General features: G+C 42.5%; 1 protein-coding gene across 3 annotated transcripts; it reads right to left on the reverse strand.

Annotated features, from left to right (window-relative positions):
- Positions 1 to 454: 454 nt before the first annotated feature.
- On the reverse strand, positions 455 to 13,431 carry ncoa4 (nuclear receptor coactivator 4). Of its 3 annotated transcripts, none has more exons than XM_052498437.1 (10): positions 13,320 to 13,431; positions 6,204 to 6,330; positions 5,090 to 5,230; positions 4,800 to 4,888; positions 4,435 to 4,543; positions 3,740 to 3,841; positions 3,484 to 3,606; positions 1,963 to 3,300; positions 1,717 to 1,809; positions 455 to 1,625 (listed from the first exon to the last, which is right to left on the reverse strand). In XM_052498437.1, the coding sequence occupies exons 2-10, from the start codon at positions 6,327 to 6,329 to the stop codon at positions 1,620 to 1,622; spliced, it is 2,127 nt and encodes a 708-aa protein (XP_052354397.1). In that variant the 5' UTR covers position 6,330; positions 13,320 to 13,431; the 3' UTR covers positions 455 to 1,619. The 3 variants fall into 3 exon arrangements, with proteins under 3 accessions (XP_052354397.1, XP_052354394.1, XP_052354395.1); XM_052498434.1 differs by lacking the exon at positions 13,320 to 13,431 and adding an exon at positions 13,084 to 13,294; XM_052498435.1 differs by lacking the exon at positions 13,320 to 13,431 and adding an exon at positions 8,152 to 8,350.
- Positions 13,432 to 16,590: the final 3,159 nt, after the last annotated feature.

Genomic DNA, 16,590 nt, shown 5'->3' on the forward strand with positions numbered 1-16,590 from the left:
GGTTCTATTGGTCGAAAACCCTTTGAAGTCAGTTTGCAGATTCTATATAGAACACTTGCAGCAGTTGTAGGGTATTCAAGAAATTTGAGCTATGCACTTCTTGACTCAACCCATATCAGTGAGGGGGTGTCTGAGATCTAGGCCATAGGTTGAGGCCGTCAGATGCAGGGAGAAACAGACGCCTGTGCATTGAGTTCAGAGTATGGTTGAGCCTGTGGCCAATGTCTGTCATCATGGAAAGACTGGTGAAACTTGGTCTGACATGGCTTATCTAATCCACGATAGTTGGGTACACAACCACATTGTGACAGCAGCCAATATTGTCATCAGCACAACATTGGTTAATGCTTCACTGTGCATTTCTCCAGACCAACTGCCCATGCTTGCAACTTGGTTTGTGAAATAAAAAGTTCAAACACTTGAGTTACAAAAGAAGGAAGTCCAAGAACAGAACTCAAGGTGTTGTTTTTATTAAGAGTTAAATATGGTACAGGTACAACAGAGAAAGTTAGATAAGCGATCATATGGATAGTACTTCATGGTAATATGTTAAAAATTAACAGGGGAAAAAAAAAACCATTAGAAGCATTCATCAAGCACCATTGTGTTTCTCCTCTCCTACCCAACTCCCCATTGCACTTCCAGAGCCTTGTACAAATACCTTTGGGTTTACCCACTATGGAGAGACATCTACAGAGGTAATATGCAGAAAGACATATCAGTGGTTATCAATACAAGGTGTTATTTTTGATCGGTTCTACCGTAATTACGCAGTAGTCGTTTGATTCAGCCAATCGAAAGTCATTTAAATGGAATTGAATTACTATATTGGGCAAAACATTTTCAGCTTCCATATTTGCAACATGAAAACAATCAACTCTTGCACGGCAGTGATACAATCAACACAGGTGATACCGGACAGGAAAACAAACACTTCTCACAACGTATCCACTAAATACAATGAAGCAAACTTGAGGCACATAAACCAGAACTACAGAGTTATGGTAGTGCGATAAAGGAAGATGTATTGGTCATGGAGAACACCTTTAGGTTAAGCTTGTAATTCAGATGACTATTTTGAAGCCATTGAAGAGAAAGCTATACTGGTGTTTAAGACAATAAGATTTCACCAGATCGGAAGAAAACATATACTAGGAAATAGAAATCAAAGTGTAGCTTAAATTACCTGATAGTCTTATTTGAGTATGGGGGGGGGCGACTAGATATACCCACAGTGCATAGTCACAGACTGATGGAATTCTGTGAACAGCACTAGTGATGTATGCGTGACAACTCTTTACCGCATTCCATAAAAAGGGTTTCTTAAAATAAAAATCTCACCTCCTTCAAACCAAACATTAATGTATTGAGCTGGTACTTTCTCGAGATTAGATTATCAAAAATCACATTGTTAGTTAGCTTTAGATCCAAGTGCCCATCTTGCTAGCTTGACATTGAGAACGCTATGATTATAGAAGACAAATTCAAAAAAGGGGGAAGAGACCCAGACGAGCATTGGAGGAAAAAGTTAATCAAGACATTGTGCGCGACGATCAGCATTAAAGTGGCTCCACAATAGAATCCTAAAAATCTCCTCAAAAAGCTACTGGTTACAGCTTTTACATCTGGAAAGAGGGGGAAAAGAAAAATAATTCAGGAACAAATAATTAACAAATTAGTTCTCAGATAAATATGAATGCCTATTGAGATTCTTACTTGTATAGGTGCCTGGTGTAGCCACTTCTCTTGGTCTCCACCGATTTTCATACAGGAAAATAGATCACATACTGTGGGAGGGGCAAGTCGCTCCTGAAATCAGACCAAGGAACACAGTATTATGAGTAAGACCCAGCTTTAGCTTGAGGCTAAAAAAGATTCACCGGTTAACCAGTGGTTGAGAGATTTCAAAACTAAAGAATGCAAAGACAGAGTTTCCAATCAGTTCATTATCCATAGCCTTACCTGAGCATTGGCTCGCTTGCGTAGAAGCCACTTGTCCTCCTCTGGTTCTGTGCTGGGTTGCTCCTTTGTGACAGCAGTGCTACTGTGAGTCTTCTCAGGTAAGACCCAGCACTCTGGATGCAGTGGTATGCTGAAGGGGTTCTCCCACTTGGGGGCTTTGAACTGGGAGCTGTGTTCCACCCTGCTGGCCTTCTCCTCCCCCTGGGAGGCTGGTTGAGACACCCAGGCTGAGAGGGATAAGGCTTGGGATGTGGGGCCTATGGTCTTGCCAGGCTTGCTAGGGTAAAGCCAGGCCTCAAAGATGCCCTGAACCTTCTGTTCTTGCTCTTGGTGGTAGAGGGTGGACTGCTTGCTGGGGTTGTTTTTGTCCACCGAGACCCCGTTCTTGTCCCGACCCTCCTTCTTGAGGAGCCAGGTGGAGAGGGCCTCTTTGCCGCAGTTCTCATCACACACACACTGGGAGAAGCTGGCGCAGGACTCGTTGGCTTTGCAGGACTGCTGGACTGGAATGGCCTGCTGCAGCCAGTTGTCTACAGGGCTGGGTGTCTGGGGTGTGGTGACAGCAGAGGTGGGGGTGGTTTTCAGGCACAAGATTTTGCCCAGGTTCTCAATCTCCACAGACTTGTCACAGCAAGAGCCGCAGTCTGATTTGAGCAGCCAATTGCTGGTGTTGAAGCCCTCTTGGAAAGGCTTGAAGACCTGGGGTATGTTGGGGGTCTGGGGTGTGTTGGCAGAGGTGGGGGTGGTTTTCAGGCACAAGATTTTGCCCAGGTTCTCAATCTCCACAGACTTGTCACAGCAAGAGCCGCAGTCTGATTTGAGCAGCCAATCGCTGGTGTTGAAGCCCTCCTGGAAAGGCTTGAAGACCTGGGGTATGTTGGGGGTCTGGGGTGTGTTGGCAGAGGTGGGGGTGGTTTTCAGGCACAAGATTTTGCCCAGGTTCTCAATCTCCACAGACTTGTCACAGCAAGAGCCGTAGTCTGATTTGAGCAGCCAATCGCTGGTGTTGAAGCCCTCCTGGAAAGGCTTGAAGACCTTCTTCCACCTGTCAACATCAGAGGCCTGGCAGCTCTCGCTGGTGGTCTCCTTGGCAACAGTAGCTGGGGTGATGAGCCAGTCACTCAGTTTCTCCATCTCTGCCCTCTCTTCCTCCTCAAGAGCCATGTCTAACTCAGACTCATCAATCTTCTCGATGGAGAAGGTTGAGCTGCTGCTGGTGCTACAGATACTGTTGGTTCTCTCTCTGATGGGAGTCTCCTCCTTCAGCAGCCACAGCTCCAGGTCCATCAGGTGGCCCCAGGACTTGTGGAAGTCAAAGGGGGCCTTAGGGCAGGATGACTGGACGACAGAGGAAAGAGAAAAAAACACTACTTTTTTGACTTTGTAATAGTCTGGGTATAAAATTGGACCAAATATTTTCTCATGTAAAAATAGACGTAATTAAATATTTGTTTTTCTAGGAGCCGTGTCTAGATAAATTATAAGCAACAAGAAAATGTATTTTGCGCCTTCTGGTCTCACCTGAATATCGCTGCGGGGGATCAACCAATCCTGTGGGTTCTTGCTTGGCTGGTATTCAACTGGGGTAGTAATAACTGGACGGTTTCCAAGGAGCCAGTCGGAAAGAGGTACAGACGTCGCACTCTACATATAAGAAAACAAACAGGCGTGCATGTCAGTACAGTGCATTTCCTTGTGAGTGAGGACTCCATGCATGTAGAACCAGGAAGGAATCACAACTTCACATGGAAAGGGTCTGTGTCATCATGGTACAAACCTGTTTCTTAGCTGCGATTGGACAGCTCTGCTGAAGCCAAGATTGCTCACTAGTATTCGATTTTTGAGGAACAATATTCAGCACGGGTCCTACTTCCATGTGCTGGGGAGGGAAAGAGGGAAGTTATGAACATTCTATCCATAGTTAAAGGACATGTGGGAGATGTCAGGGTTTTATGTAAGCAGTAACCACAGATTGAGTAACTAGGGCCACAAGGCAGTCAGCGAGAAAAGCATAACCAATACCGTCACCGTGTTGTTCTCAAACTGCAATTCCCAAGATTCCCCCCAGAATATTGATAACATGCAACTGTATACTACACCTTCATACAACATGGGACTGTACACCTTCATACAACATGGGAAATCTTTTCTAAGACTCTTTCCTTGATGACAACTGATATCAATTTACATGTCTAAATCTTATGAAGTGTACCTTTAAAATTAACACGTTCACAAAGACTGGCAATGAGTACAGTTTTATGCCTCTGTGTTAGTTGTAAACCTCCATTAAGAGCAGATAGGGCGCTTTATGCGGGCAGGGTGACAGAGAAGAGGCTCAACCGGTAAACACACAGCCAAAGTTTAGACTTCTCAAATCAACATCGGGCATTGGGCCAAATCCAGTCTGAAGTGAATTTTGTTAGTAAGATGTGTGTGTGTAATTCTGCGTGTAGCTCCCAGAGGATCATGTACCTGGGTGGCAATGGTTCCAAAGGAGGTGATGGCCTGACGCAGGGAACGAGTGTCAGCCTGGAAGCTCATCTCAGGGGTTTCCTCAGGAGTCAAGTTCAGGGAAGATAACCTGAACACACAGAAGTAGACATTTCAGCCCACCCCTCCCACAGTTAACTACATCTACCTACTTTACATATGCCAAACTTCAGGTTCTAACGTGACTATGCCCAAGTTAATTATAGAGGTATAATAGAAGCAAATACTGAGACTGAAATGATTGCTCAAGCACCATGACTTAAACACCAACTGTAAACAATAATTGCGAATGCTGACTCCCAAAATTACATTCAATTCAAGACAGAGACCATTGTGACAGCTCTTACTTTTCCAAGCAGCTGGTGAGCTGGTTGGCCAGATTGTTGCTGTTGGAGTTCTCTAGCTGATGAATGAGAATGTCAAACTGGCCCCGGAGCTGTGGGCAGAAGAGAGAGGGAGAGAAAAGGAGAAGATCAAAGAGAGAGGGAGAGAAAAGGAGAAGATCAGACATGACACCGGTAACGTGAGGAGAAGGTAAAAAGAGAGAGACTAAATGGAACTTGATCTTCAGAGGTTTCTGAGCAGACACTTTGCAGTGCAGATATTGTTGTGTTGCAGACATGGGGGTACTACTCACACAGTGAAGCTGATGCAGCTGCGTCTGCAGAGCCTCTCCCTTTAGCTGCTCCACAAGGTCAATCTGCTCCAGCAGCCACACCTCACGGGAACGCATAAACTCCAGGTGTCTGCTGATACAGGTGTGAAGCTGGGACTTCACCTGTAAACACAAGAGAAATTAACAAATTAGTTTGCAAAAATAAAATACCTGCATACACACACTCCCAAGTCATGGCTGGGAGATGTCGCTCCTGCTGCTGAAGCTAAGCAAAGTCAGACACACAGACAAGACAGCACACTGACCTATACACCCATCAGAAGTCTGATTCTAGCCTCCAACACAGTCAACTACTATATCCATGGCAAAGAGTAAGGGAAAACACCTTTGCTTTTACCTATTCCTCTGCTGGGTAGTCAGAAAAAGGCTGGATGATTCGCTAAGATGCAGTGAGATGTGAGCTGCTGCTGCAGTAGTGGATCCTCTGCCGTCTGTGTCCTCAGACTGCAGTGACCTGCCCTCTCCCTGCTACTGCCTTATAAAGGCGGGTCAAGGAAACTATCCGGTGGTCATGTTTCAATTGTTGGTCTCTCCGGTCCCTCTGCTCGTCCTCATCACATGAGCCACATACTAGTCATTAAAAGTGTGGTCACGTCAGGAGGACAAAGACACGTTTTATCACAGCTCAAAAGACCCATTTTAACATCACAGCTCTAACAGGGCTTAGCATATCTGCCACAGTTATGACATACAATAATGCCATGGATCAGTTTGTGGAGAACTAATGACTACTCTGCCATGTTTGCTAGGCTTCCCAGCACATCAAAACATACACACCCTATACCCATCTGCCTTCCTTAATCCTGTGGTGACTAACCATGTTGCTTGTCCTAAATCCCTGAAAACCACTGTGTTTACAGCATAGAGCCCATTGTATCAAAATCAAATCAAATGTTATTGCTCACACACATATTTAGCAATGTGTAGCGAAATGCTCGTATGAGCCCGGCTGTGTGCCCCTGACATAACCAGAGTACACTCAGCAAGTTGCGGTTCCTTCTGATCCATTAGAAGGGGGGTCAACCCTGGGTGGGACCACAGGCTGTAAGAGGGTCCCCTGGTGGCTTTTACTCACCTCTCTGGAGTTGTCCTTGAGCTGGGCCTCAGCCCTCGTCACCCCACCGATGGCCTCCTCCAGCTGAGAGCGCGCCTGCACACACTGCCTGAGGGTTGCCTTCTCTCGCTCCTCCACAAGAGACATTCTGCAGAGAGACACCATTTTTGTTACAGGGTTAGACTGATAACACGAAAATGCTGTTCTTTCTTTCCAAAGACCTAAATCCTCCCTTGGTTCAGTGAGCCACTGTCTGCTTTCAGGGATCGATTGTGAGACGAATAGGGGGTGCTCGAACAATCAAGTTCATTGCCTATACACTAATAAAGCAAATGCTAGTCTAATTAATGCACAAGTATGGAAATATTGTACTGTCAGCACTGAGGCTCAATTTGTGTTCCCTTTTACGTGTGAAACCAACAAACTCTCACTTTCCTGTTTTCTGTCCCTTTTCACTTCTGCTTCACAGAAGTGGGGGAAAATAAGTATTGAGACGTAAGAAATTAAACAAGGTGCACACTCCCATCACAGTACTCATTTTGTCATTGTGACCACCAACAGGTAAAACTAGTGACCGATCAGGGTCACCAGCCAAAACCAGAAGATGCTGGGCCAATTGTGCGCCGCCCTATGGAACTCCCAATCACGGCCGGCTGTGATACTGCCTGGAATCGAACCAGGGTTCTGTAGTGACGCCTCTAACCCTGAGATGCAGTGCCTTAGACCACTGTGCCACTCGGGAGCAATGACTGAGGTAAATTTTAGCAAGGGAATTAAGTTAAAAGGAATATTTAGGCCTATTAGTTCTGAATTAGTCTCATGGCTTGTTGTTAACTGGGTCTTTACACCAGCTTTGAGGTCTCACATGACATCCCTCACAGGCATAATGGAGCCCAAAAAAAAAAAAACATCCTAAATCTGCTTCTCATTCACTACCTGACATACACATTTGCAGGGCTTTTGACAGACAATAGACAACTGTTATGGTGAATGTTCAGCATGCACTCTAGGTCAGGTTTCACCAAACTCAGTCCTGGACCCCCTCCCCCACTGGGTGCACATTTGGTTTTTTGCCCTAGGACTTCACAGCTAATTCAAATAATTAAAGCTTGACGAGTTGGTTGGTCATGATGATTTGGTCCTGGGGAGGGAAATAAACAGTAAACTATGTGATTAGATGTGTTGCAAAATACAGGTCCAGAATCAGACCGGATGCCCATCATTGGTCTCAGAGATCACCAAGTGGGGTTACTCTGGTTGTAGTTGAACAAAGGTTCAATAAATAAATGTTAAAAATGGACACTCCAGTGTTAGGCCTATAGTTTAAGCAAGTATTTCAATGCATATTCAATTTTAGGCCATAAAATCTCACTCCCACTTAAAAAAACACTTCCCTTTCTATACCTCCATCCATGTGAGTGCTTGTTCAAGCAGCTGACATAGGATTTATTCAACTTTAAGGATCAAGCTGTGAAGTTAACGAACTACACTGTTTAAACATACAACACGATTAAGTATTTTGGTCAAAGTAAAACGTAAAAGAGTAAAAAATTTCAGAGATCTTAGTACACCTTCAACCATATATAAATATACAAAACCAGTACCTTGCAACAAAGTAACTGATACAAACATCAGCTTTAGAGACTTGTTTGATAGTTTGTTTAGAGTAAAAAAAAGTAAGCGGAAGCAGGGCAGCTTGCTTTTACTCTTTCCTTTGGTCATTAGGAGACAACACACATTTAAAGGTATTTCTCGTGTTAAAATAGCACCGTCTTCGGCAATTAACCGGTTGGTCAATACATGCATTAGGGTTTAAAATGTCACGTAATATTAGCTCATGTAAAAATGGAGGAGTTCGTCCCTACATGGCTTGAATCGTCAAGGCTAACTATGCAAGAGACCGGCGAAAAATTACGTATTCTTGAAAATCAGCTGTACAAAACCAACCAAACTCCAAGGTCATATCTACCTCATGTTATGGACTGTCCAGCGATATTTGTCAGTTTAAATCCGCTGATGTTGCTCCCTTCTCTCATAAACAAAGGATACCAGTTTAAGTGTTCGCTTTCACGATTTATCGTGCCACGAACCACGGCTGATCGCTTCGTCATTGGCTGAGTTTCTGTCTGAGCCTACGTTCAAGCAACCACCATCATGCCGCGTTCAAATCAAATGGTAACTCGGAAATCTCTGACTTCCGATCGTTAAAAAAAAAGAGAACTCTTGGGGGGGGGACTAGCTTCGACTGGGAAAGTAGATTTGAACGGTCCAACTCGGGCCTCTTCCTCGAGCTCCGACTTGCCGACCTGAATCAAAACAAATGTATTTATATAGCTCTTCTTACATCAGCTGAAGATCGCTGACGTCGTGATATGGGCCACGTATTTTTCCGAGTTCCCAGATGTCTTGAACGCGGCATAAGTCTCGCATTCCGCACGTACACCACTAATAGGAAAACAAGGGCCCTTCAAAGGCGTTTCTAAGACCGCCAAGCGAATACTTGTCAGCATTTTTCCTTTTGTCAATCACACCAATGAAATGCAGAGCAGGCACAGGCGCGTTACCGACACAAATAATGATTTGGCTCATTGGCTGGCTGTCATAAAATTACTCGTCTATTGGAAATCCCAAAGCAATCAAGTGAATTCGACATTTATTTACATTGTAATAACAAACGAACAATTTCCATGTGGGCAACATATTTGCAGTTATCAGTGAGGGTCCAAGTAACAGGCTGCCATCCCCAAAAAGTGGGTTCAGTGTTTTAACTATTGTGATGCATTGTATCGTGTAATATTAACTAGTTAATATGTTTTGGTAATCAGTAAATTGCCCATCACTGTGTGTGTGTCCATAGATAGACAAGGTTCACAATCATGTGTTGACAATCTGCTACTGTGGGGTGCGGTCTTCCTAGCCCAACATGTACTATTTTAAGGGACCGTTACTCCTTAAAGTCCAAGATTTAGACTGTCTCTGGCTGCCAAAAACTTAATCTAAACGTGAATCGATTCTCAATTGCGATACGGTTCTATAAACATAAAGCCCTATACTTTCATATCACAAAATAATTTCACAAATACAAAATATACACTTACTTTACACTGTTTTAACCAGATTTATCACAGTTGCAGCTGAGAGTATTTTTCAGTGACAACACGTTTCTGGTGGCCTTCAAATCCCTCATGGTGTGCCCGATTTTGTTTTAAATGTGTTGGGAAGAAAAGTACAATCATCACCTTGAAAGATTAGGAGCTCAATTCAATCCAGCACACATTGCAGTATTTACAAAGTAATTTTTCCCCAATGTAAGTATACTTTCATAAGTAAGTATGCTTTCACTTTTAAGAATTAGAAGTGTGTGGGCACGGGATGAATATTGTAAATAAAGGATTAAAAAATCTTCCCCATGTCGGATTAGACCTCACAATAATCGAACTATGAGCCAACTGTTACCACCCTTCCCCCAATTGGAGTAAACGAATAAACAATAACACCTAGGCTTCTACCTTCAGTTTATACACATTTTACAGACAATCTATTTTACAATAGTTATATTTTGTTTGTTTATAAACCTTCCTCTATTTCTGATGTCCATCCATTTTGATTTATATTTGTAACTGTGCTATTTCACAACATTTCTGAACCTATATACACTTTACAGACCGTATGTTTTACATGTGTTATCTTGTTATTAGTCCCACAATTGAGCTTCATTCAACCCCTCCCATCTATCGCTTAACACCATCCATTTTGGATTTCTATTTGCCATATATTTTTCAACTGTGCTGCGATGCCTCACAAAATTACTGAACCTTTCTATTATCATAGCTTCTACAGATTGTAAATGAAAGATAAACCTTTTTGCTAAAATAATTATTATATTATTGATTGACAATGACTTATCAAATCACCCAGTATTGCTATCTGCAGTGTTAGTTCTAGGTTATTGTTGCAATTATTAATGAGCATCGCAAGCTGCTCCAAGAATTTAGACAGGTTTGACTTCCCAACAGCAGCAGCTCACTGAGCAGGCCAAGGTCCGCAGCAAACAAGTAAATTAGAGGCAAATGATTGTGTTCGTCAGGCCTGGCTCTCAGCTCTGCTTCCACCCTAGGCAAGATTAACATATGCCACCCCGTGTCATGTATAGTATAAAGATTTGGAATCGATTGACTTGAGTAATGATGTGTATCATGCGCAATTCATGTATTTTAGTTATGCTACTGAATACGCTCTTGGAAACAAAACATTGTTGCCAACTATTCACATCGGAGTTACAATGTTGCAATCACTAGGCAGCCAACTGCCTATAGTAGGAAACAGAGTTGTTATCAATAAGCCACATATAGCACACAAGAGTCACAACCCAAAGACATTTATTAACATCATCCAGTAGAACTATAAAAATGGTGAGAATTTGAGCTTTGGAAATAATTTCACAGGAGCAGTGTAAAATAAAGGTTCTCTCTCAATGAACCAGCTTTAACAAACCCTGGTTTTGGAATATTTTTATTATGTACAGACTTCCTTCTTTTCACTCTGTCAATTAGGTTAGTATTGTGGAGTAACTACTAGATGTGTGCCGAGTAGTCAGACAAAACAAGTATCGTAAAGGATATGGGCAATTTTCTGGATACGATTATGATCAGGTTATTTGTTGTAATTATTTGTGATCAGAAAAAAGTAAGCACACATCTTTCTCATGTCAGTCAGTCAAGTGAGGTGCTAATTGGTTTAAATAACTCAACTGGCTGGTTTGTTTGTAAAGAGAAGAGTACATTGATCATGCTGCTCTGATTGGATATAGTAAAGCTGCATTTGGTTTCATAATTTCACCCGATCACTTTCACTTCTCTGTTGCGGTCTGTTGGGTTCTAACTTGAAATATCCTTATTCATGTTAACATATTAGAACTGGCTGTATGAAAATGTACTGAGTGAGAAAGGGAAGTGCTGAAAGTTTACCTTCTGTCAGAACATGTTATGGTTAAATCTCATGTACCCTATGGAGTGGAGAAGGGCAACGTCTGGTTTCAGTCACTGATAAGGTATGACAGTTAGGGCTGTGAGTTAGAGAGGAGTGAGGAATGTGGGTCGAGGTCAGATATTGTGAGGAGGAACATGACATACACACATACATAGGAGCCAGGGCCATGCCTACGCCAATGAGAGGAACCATATAAGTTCCTGCCTAGCAACATGGATGTCTAGATGTGCAAGGAGTTGACGCAGACCAGTAGAGCGTGTAAATGTGTGGAAACATGTTGAACACTTTACTCAAGCCATTTCAGCTTTTGATTTTGAACTAATTTGTAAAAATGCCAAAAACAGAATTACACTTAGACGTTATGGGTTATTGTCCATAGGACAGTCAAATAAATACCAATTGAATCTACTTTAAATTCAGGCTGTAACAACAAAATGTGGGAAAAAGTAAATGGATATGAATACTTAGTGAAGGCACTGTATAACAATCAAGCTGATTACTGTATAGCGATGTGCCGCATACCCCTTTTCCCATTTTGTTTGACACCAGGCCTCAAACGATACATCGATAAAGTTTTTGCTAGCACCTTCGGTTATTACCCGCATGTGTTAGCTAGCTAGTATAATTAAACAAATGCCGTCTCCTGACTGCTTCAATGAAGTATGAATACTTTTACCTACTAGCTAGCATTAGCGTAACAACAAGATCATTCTCTTCCATACGAAGGCGGAGGAGGGCAATTCATGAGTCTCGACATAGAACCCGTCGGGTGATTGGTAGAAACTTCCTTTGCGTGACGTCTCACACATGCGCGACAGAGCCATCTGATTACTGCCGACATGAGCAGTTAGCACCAGCCAAACAACAAGCCCACCATTGTTTTGTTTTAACCTTAACACAAACGGTATGTGTTGCTTGGCGCAGCGGTCTAAGGCACTGCATCCCAGTGATAGGCGTCACTACAGACCCTGGTTCAATTCCAGGCTGTCACAGCCAACCGTGATTGTAGGGCGGCGCACAATTGTCCCTGCGTTGTACAGGTTATGCCAACATTGTAAATAAGAATTTGTTCTTAACTGATGAGTTAACTGATTAGCCTAGTTAAAAAAATAAAATAAAAATAGCAAGTTTAACACAAATGTTTCAAAGAATACGTCATGCGTCCATTGCCTGGCCAGTGATCTAGCTAGCTACATTTCAGCAATGAGTTATTCTCCTAAATACGGTCACTGGATACACTAGCTGAGTTGAAAACATTTGGCTGAACACAAACTAGTAGCCAGTTGTTGCTGCCCATGGTGGAATCATATCTAACCCATTGGCTCCTGGATACTATGCTATGTCCACATGGTCAATTTGTAAGTCGCTCTGGATAAGAGCGTCTGCTAAATGACTTAAATGTAAATGTGTCTCATAACCATGTGTACGCGAATTAGCATTTTGCAAGCTAGCTAGCTGAGCTGTTTTATAAGAAAAACGGATGACATGAATCAAACACTAGTTAGCTAGCACGCTCTCTTCTGCGACAATATATTTTCAGATTCGTATTATAATTAATGTTAACTGTAATTGAAGATGGTGGTTACTACTGGATCCGATGGAGATCAATTGTCCGCCATGGTTTGGAAAGGGCTTAGCCGCTAAGAAGCTCGACCAATCACCCGATGGGTTCAATATCGACTCCTGAAATTCCACTGGTCATGGCTTTTGTCAAATTAACGTCAGAGTTGACTTAAAGCTAGGAGAAAGGTCTAATCTACAATTGACGTTAATTTGATAAAAGACGGATCCCATCTAGGCATGAACATAACTTTCGTGCGCTTACGTGGTTAGCTAGTGGAGCTAACGTTAGCCAACGGAATATTTTCAAAACCTTTTAGCTAAATGTTCACATGCCACCGACCGCACCTACCTTTTCCCCTTGTATTGTACACTTGAATTCGAAGACATCGACGTGTATAGCTAAGTTAGCAAGCTGTTTTAAAATATAATAAAATAAAAACTATAGTCAACTGCTTTTCTTCTACCCGGATAAAACGTCCCGTGTCAGGGTCGTAACTAGTTAGAACAGCAACAAAGTGTTACACCCAGCAATCTCTACAATGTATCTTCTTAAAATCTGATTTTAAACCTAACATTAACCCTTACCTTAACCACACTACTGACCTAAACTTACATTTAAACAAAACAAAACAAAAACAAGTTTTTTCCTTGGACTTTGTGGCTGTAATATCTTGTGGAAACCTAATGTGTGAGGCAAAACGATATGTTGTCTCGCACGGAAATCTCTCGCGATAGTTGTACCACTACAAATAAGTGTTTATGCTTTGCTGCTATCTAGAGGTCTTTTTATTTTATTTTAAATGTATGTCTCTGCATTAGATCAGTAGGTAGGGCAGGCTGACACGAATGAAAGCACTGAGCTACTACTATATAATAAAAACAGATGAAAGGGGTTATCATAATATTTGCTGGACTATTGTATTTACCGGTATGTATGACACTGACATTTTTTTTTGTTGTCAGCCACTCCCCCTGAAATGCATTTGTGGAGATTATTATATGGATGAGGGTTGACTCATAGAAAGGATATGAGAAAATGAAATTGTATTTCGTCACGTGCTGAATACAACAGGTGTGGATTTAAGCCTCTAGAATCTATGCCTGGTTCGACTAAGCTAACAAATAGTCATAGACAAAGGAGATAATTGTGGATTATAGGAAAAAGAGGACCGAGCACGCCACCATTCTCATCGACAGGGCTGCAGGGGAGCAGGTTGAGAGCTTCAAGTCACCAACAAACTAACATGGTCCAAGCACACCAAGACAGTCGTGAAGAGGGCACAACAAACCTTTTCCCCTCAGGAGACTGAAAAGATTTGGCATGGGTCCCCAGATCCTCAAAAAGGTCTACAGCTGCAACATCGAGAGTATCCTGGCCGTTTGTATCACCGCCTGGTATGGCAACTTCTCTGCATCTGACAGTAAGACGCTACAGAGGGTAGTGCGTATGGCCCAGTACATCACTGGGGACCAGCTTCCTGCCATTCAGGACCTATATAATAGGCAGAGGAATGCCCATAAAACTGTCAGAGACTCCATTCACTCAAGTCATAGACTGTTTGATCTACTACTGCATGGCAAGCAGTACCGGAGCGCCAAGTCTTGGACCAAAAGGCTCCTTAACAGTTTCTACCCCCAAGCCATAAGACTGCTGAACATTTAATCAAATGGCCACCGGACTATTTACATTGACACCCCTCCATCCATTTGTTTTGTACACTGCTGCTACTCACTGTTTATTATCTATGCATAGTCACTTCAACCCTACCTACATGTACACATTACCTCAACTTACATGTAACACCGCACACTGACTCGGTACCTGTACCCCCTGCATATAGCCTCATTATTGTTCTTTTATTGTGTTACTTTTTATTATTTTTTACTTTAGTTTGGTAATTATTTTCATAACTCTTCTTGAACTGCACTGTTGGTTAAGGGCTTGTAAGTAAGCATTTCACGGTAAGGTCTACACTTGTTGTATTCGGCGCATGTGACAAATGTTTGATTTGATTAGGGATGGTGCCAGGTTTCCTCCAGACGTGACGTTTGGCATTCAGGCCAAAGAGTTCAATCTTGGTTTCATCAGACCAGAGAATCTTGTTTCTCATAGTCTGAGAGTCCTTTAGGTAAACTCCAAGCAGGCTGTCATTTACATTATTTTAATTGAACCTTTATTTACCTAGGTAAGTCAGTTAAGAACAAATTCTTATTTACAATGACGGCCTAGGAACAGTGGGTTAACGACCTTGTTCAGTGGCAGAATGACAGATTTTTACCTTGTCAGCTCAGGGATTCAATCTAGCAACCTTTCGGTTACTGGCCCAATGCTCTAACCACTAGGCTACCTGCCGTCATGTGCCTTTTACTGAGGAGTGGCTTCCATCTGGCCACTCTACCAAAAAGGCCTGATTGGTGGAGTGCTGCAGTGATGGTTGTCCTTCTGGAACGTTCTCCCATCTCCACAGACGAACTCTGGAGCTCTGTCAGAGTGAACATCGGGTGGTCACCTCCCTGACCAAGGCCCTTCTCCCCCGATTGCTCAGTTTGGCCCGGGCGGCCAGGTCTAGGAAGAGCCTTGGAGGTTCCAAACTTTTTCCATTTAAGAATGATGGAGGCCACTATGTTTTTTGGTACCATTCCCCAGATCTGTGCCTCGACACAACCCTGTCTCTGAGCTCTATGGACAATTCCTTCAACCTCATGGCTTGTTCTTTGCTCTGACCTGCACTGTCAACTGTGTGGACCTTGTATAGACAGGTGTGTGCCTTTCCAAATCATGTCCGATCAATTGAATTTACCACAGGTGGACTCCAATCAAGTTGTAGAAACATCTCAAGGATGAGCAATGGAAACAGGATGCACCTGAGCTAAATTTCAAGTCTCATAGCAAAGGGTCTTATTTACATAAGTGTTAAGGTATTGCTCTTTAAAAAAAAAAATGTGCTACGAAAACTGTTTTTCACTTTGACATTATGGGGTGTTGTGTGTAGACTGTTGGGGAAAAACATTAATTTAATACCATTTAAAATAAGGCTGTAACGTAACAAAATGTGGAAAATATCAAGGGGTCTGAATACTTTCCGAAAGCACTGTATTTACATAAGTATTCAGACCTTTTGCTATGAGACTCGAAATTGATCTCAGATGTCTACCCTTCCTAAGCACTTAAACTTGGCAATGACGTACTGTCCCCATGAGTGACAGAACACTGAGCCAATCACTGAGCAATGCTCCTATTTCCTGCTGGCTCACCCCACCACCACAGAAAGCACTGTGCTAGGCTGAAGCACCTGCATTTTGGAGCTGCCCTATTCAAGAAAACAAAAAAGAGACCATGTGTGTATGCAGATTTATTAACTGAATGATATATATTTGTACATTGCTTGCAAACTGATATGTGACACGTATTCATGCCAAAATAACATGCAAAACAGGCCTCTCAAAATATATATATATTTTTTTTCTCTGAAAATGTGGGTCTCAAAACAGCCCCACCTGCACTGAATGACGTGTCGCCACTGGATGTTACCCACTGACATATGATTGAAAATTCAAAAGGCATTCGTGCATCTGAGCTATCTTTTTTGCAGGTGCATGGCAACAGTTGAATAAAATGAGAGAAAAAAAGAAACAGCAGCGTGCGGGTTTCTTATTTTTTACCCACTGACATATGAAAACTCAACACAAAGCAACTCTAAGCATACACCATATGCACCTGTGAACTAAGATCTGAAAGTATTTGGACATTTTGATTTGGAGCAAAGATATTTTTGCTAATTGTTTGGAGCAACATGCGATGTTTTCAATTTCAAAGTCGCGCGAGATGTTATGTTTTCACGTAGTACGCACGACG

The sequence above is a fragment of the Oncorhynchus keta genome, chromosome 36 (genome assembly GCF_023373465.1).
Source record: "Oncorhynchus keta strain PuntledgeMale-10-30-2019 chromosome 36, Oket_V2, whole genome shotgun sequence".
Classification (NCBI taxonomy): domain Eukaryota; kingdom Metazoa; phylum Chordata; class Actinopteri; order Salmoniformes; family Salmonidae; genus Oncorhynchus; species Oncorhynchus keta.

What these genes read in the sequence shown, in the direction of transcription:
- ncoa4 (XM_052498434.1), bottom strand. Translation starts at nt 13,121, where the DNA reads ATGTCTTCGAATTCAAGTGTACAATACAAGGGGAAAAG. An exon ending in GTACAATACAAGGGGAAAAG is followed by an intron (nt 6,331 to 13,083) that starts GTAGGTGCGGTC and finishes GTCTCTCTGCAG; the next exon opens with AATGTCTCTTGTGGAGGAGC. An exon ending in TTGGAACCATTGCCACCCAG is followed by an intron (nt 3,842 to 4,434) that starts GTACATGATCCT and finishes TTCCCTCCCCAG; the next exon opens with CACATGGAAGTAGGACCCGT.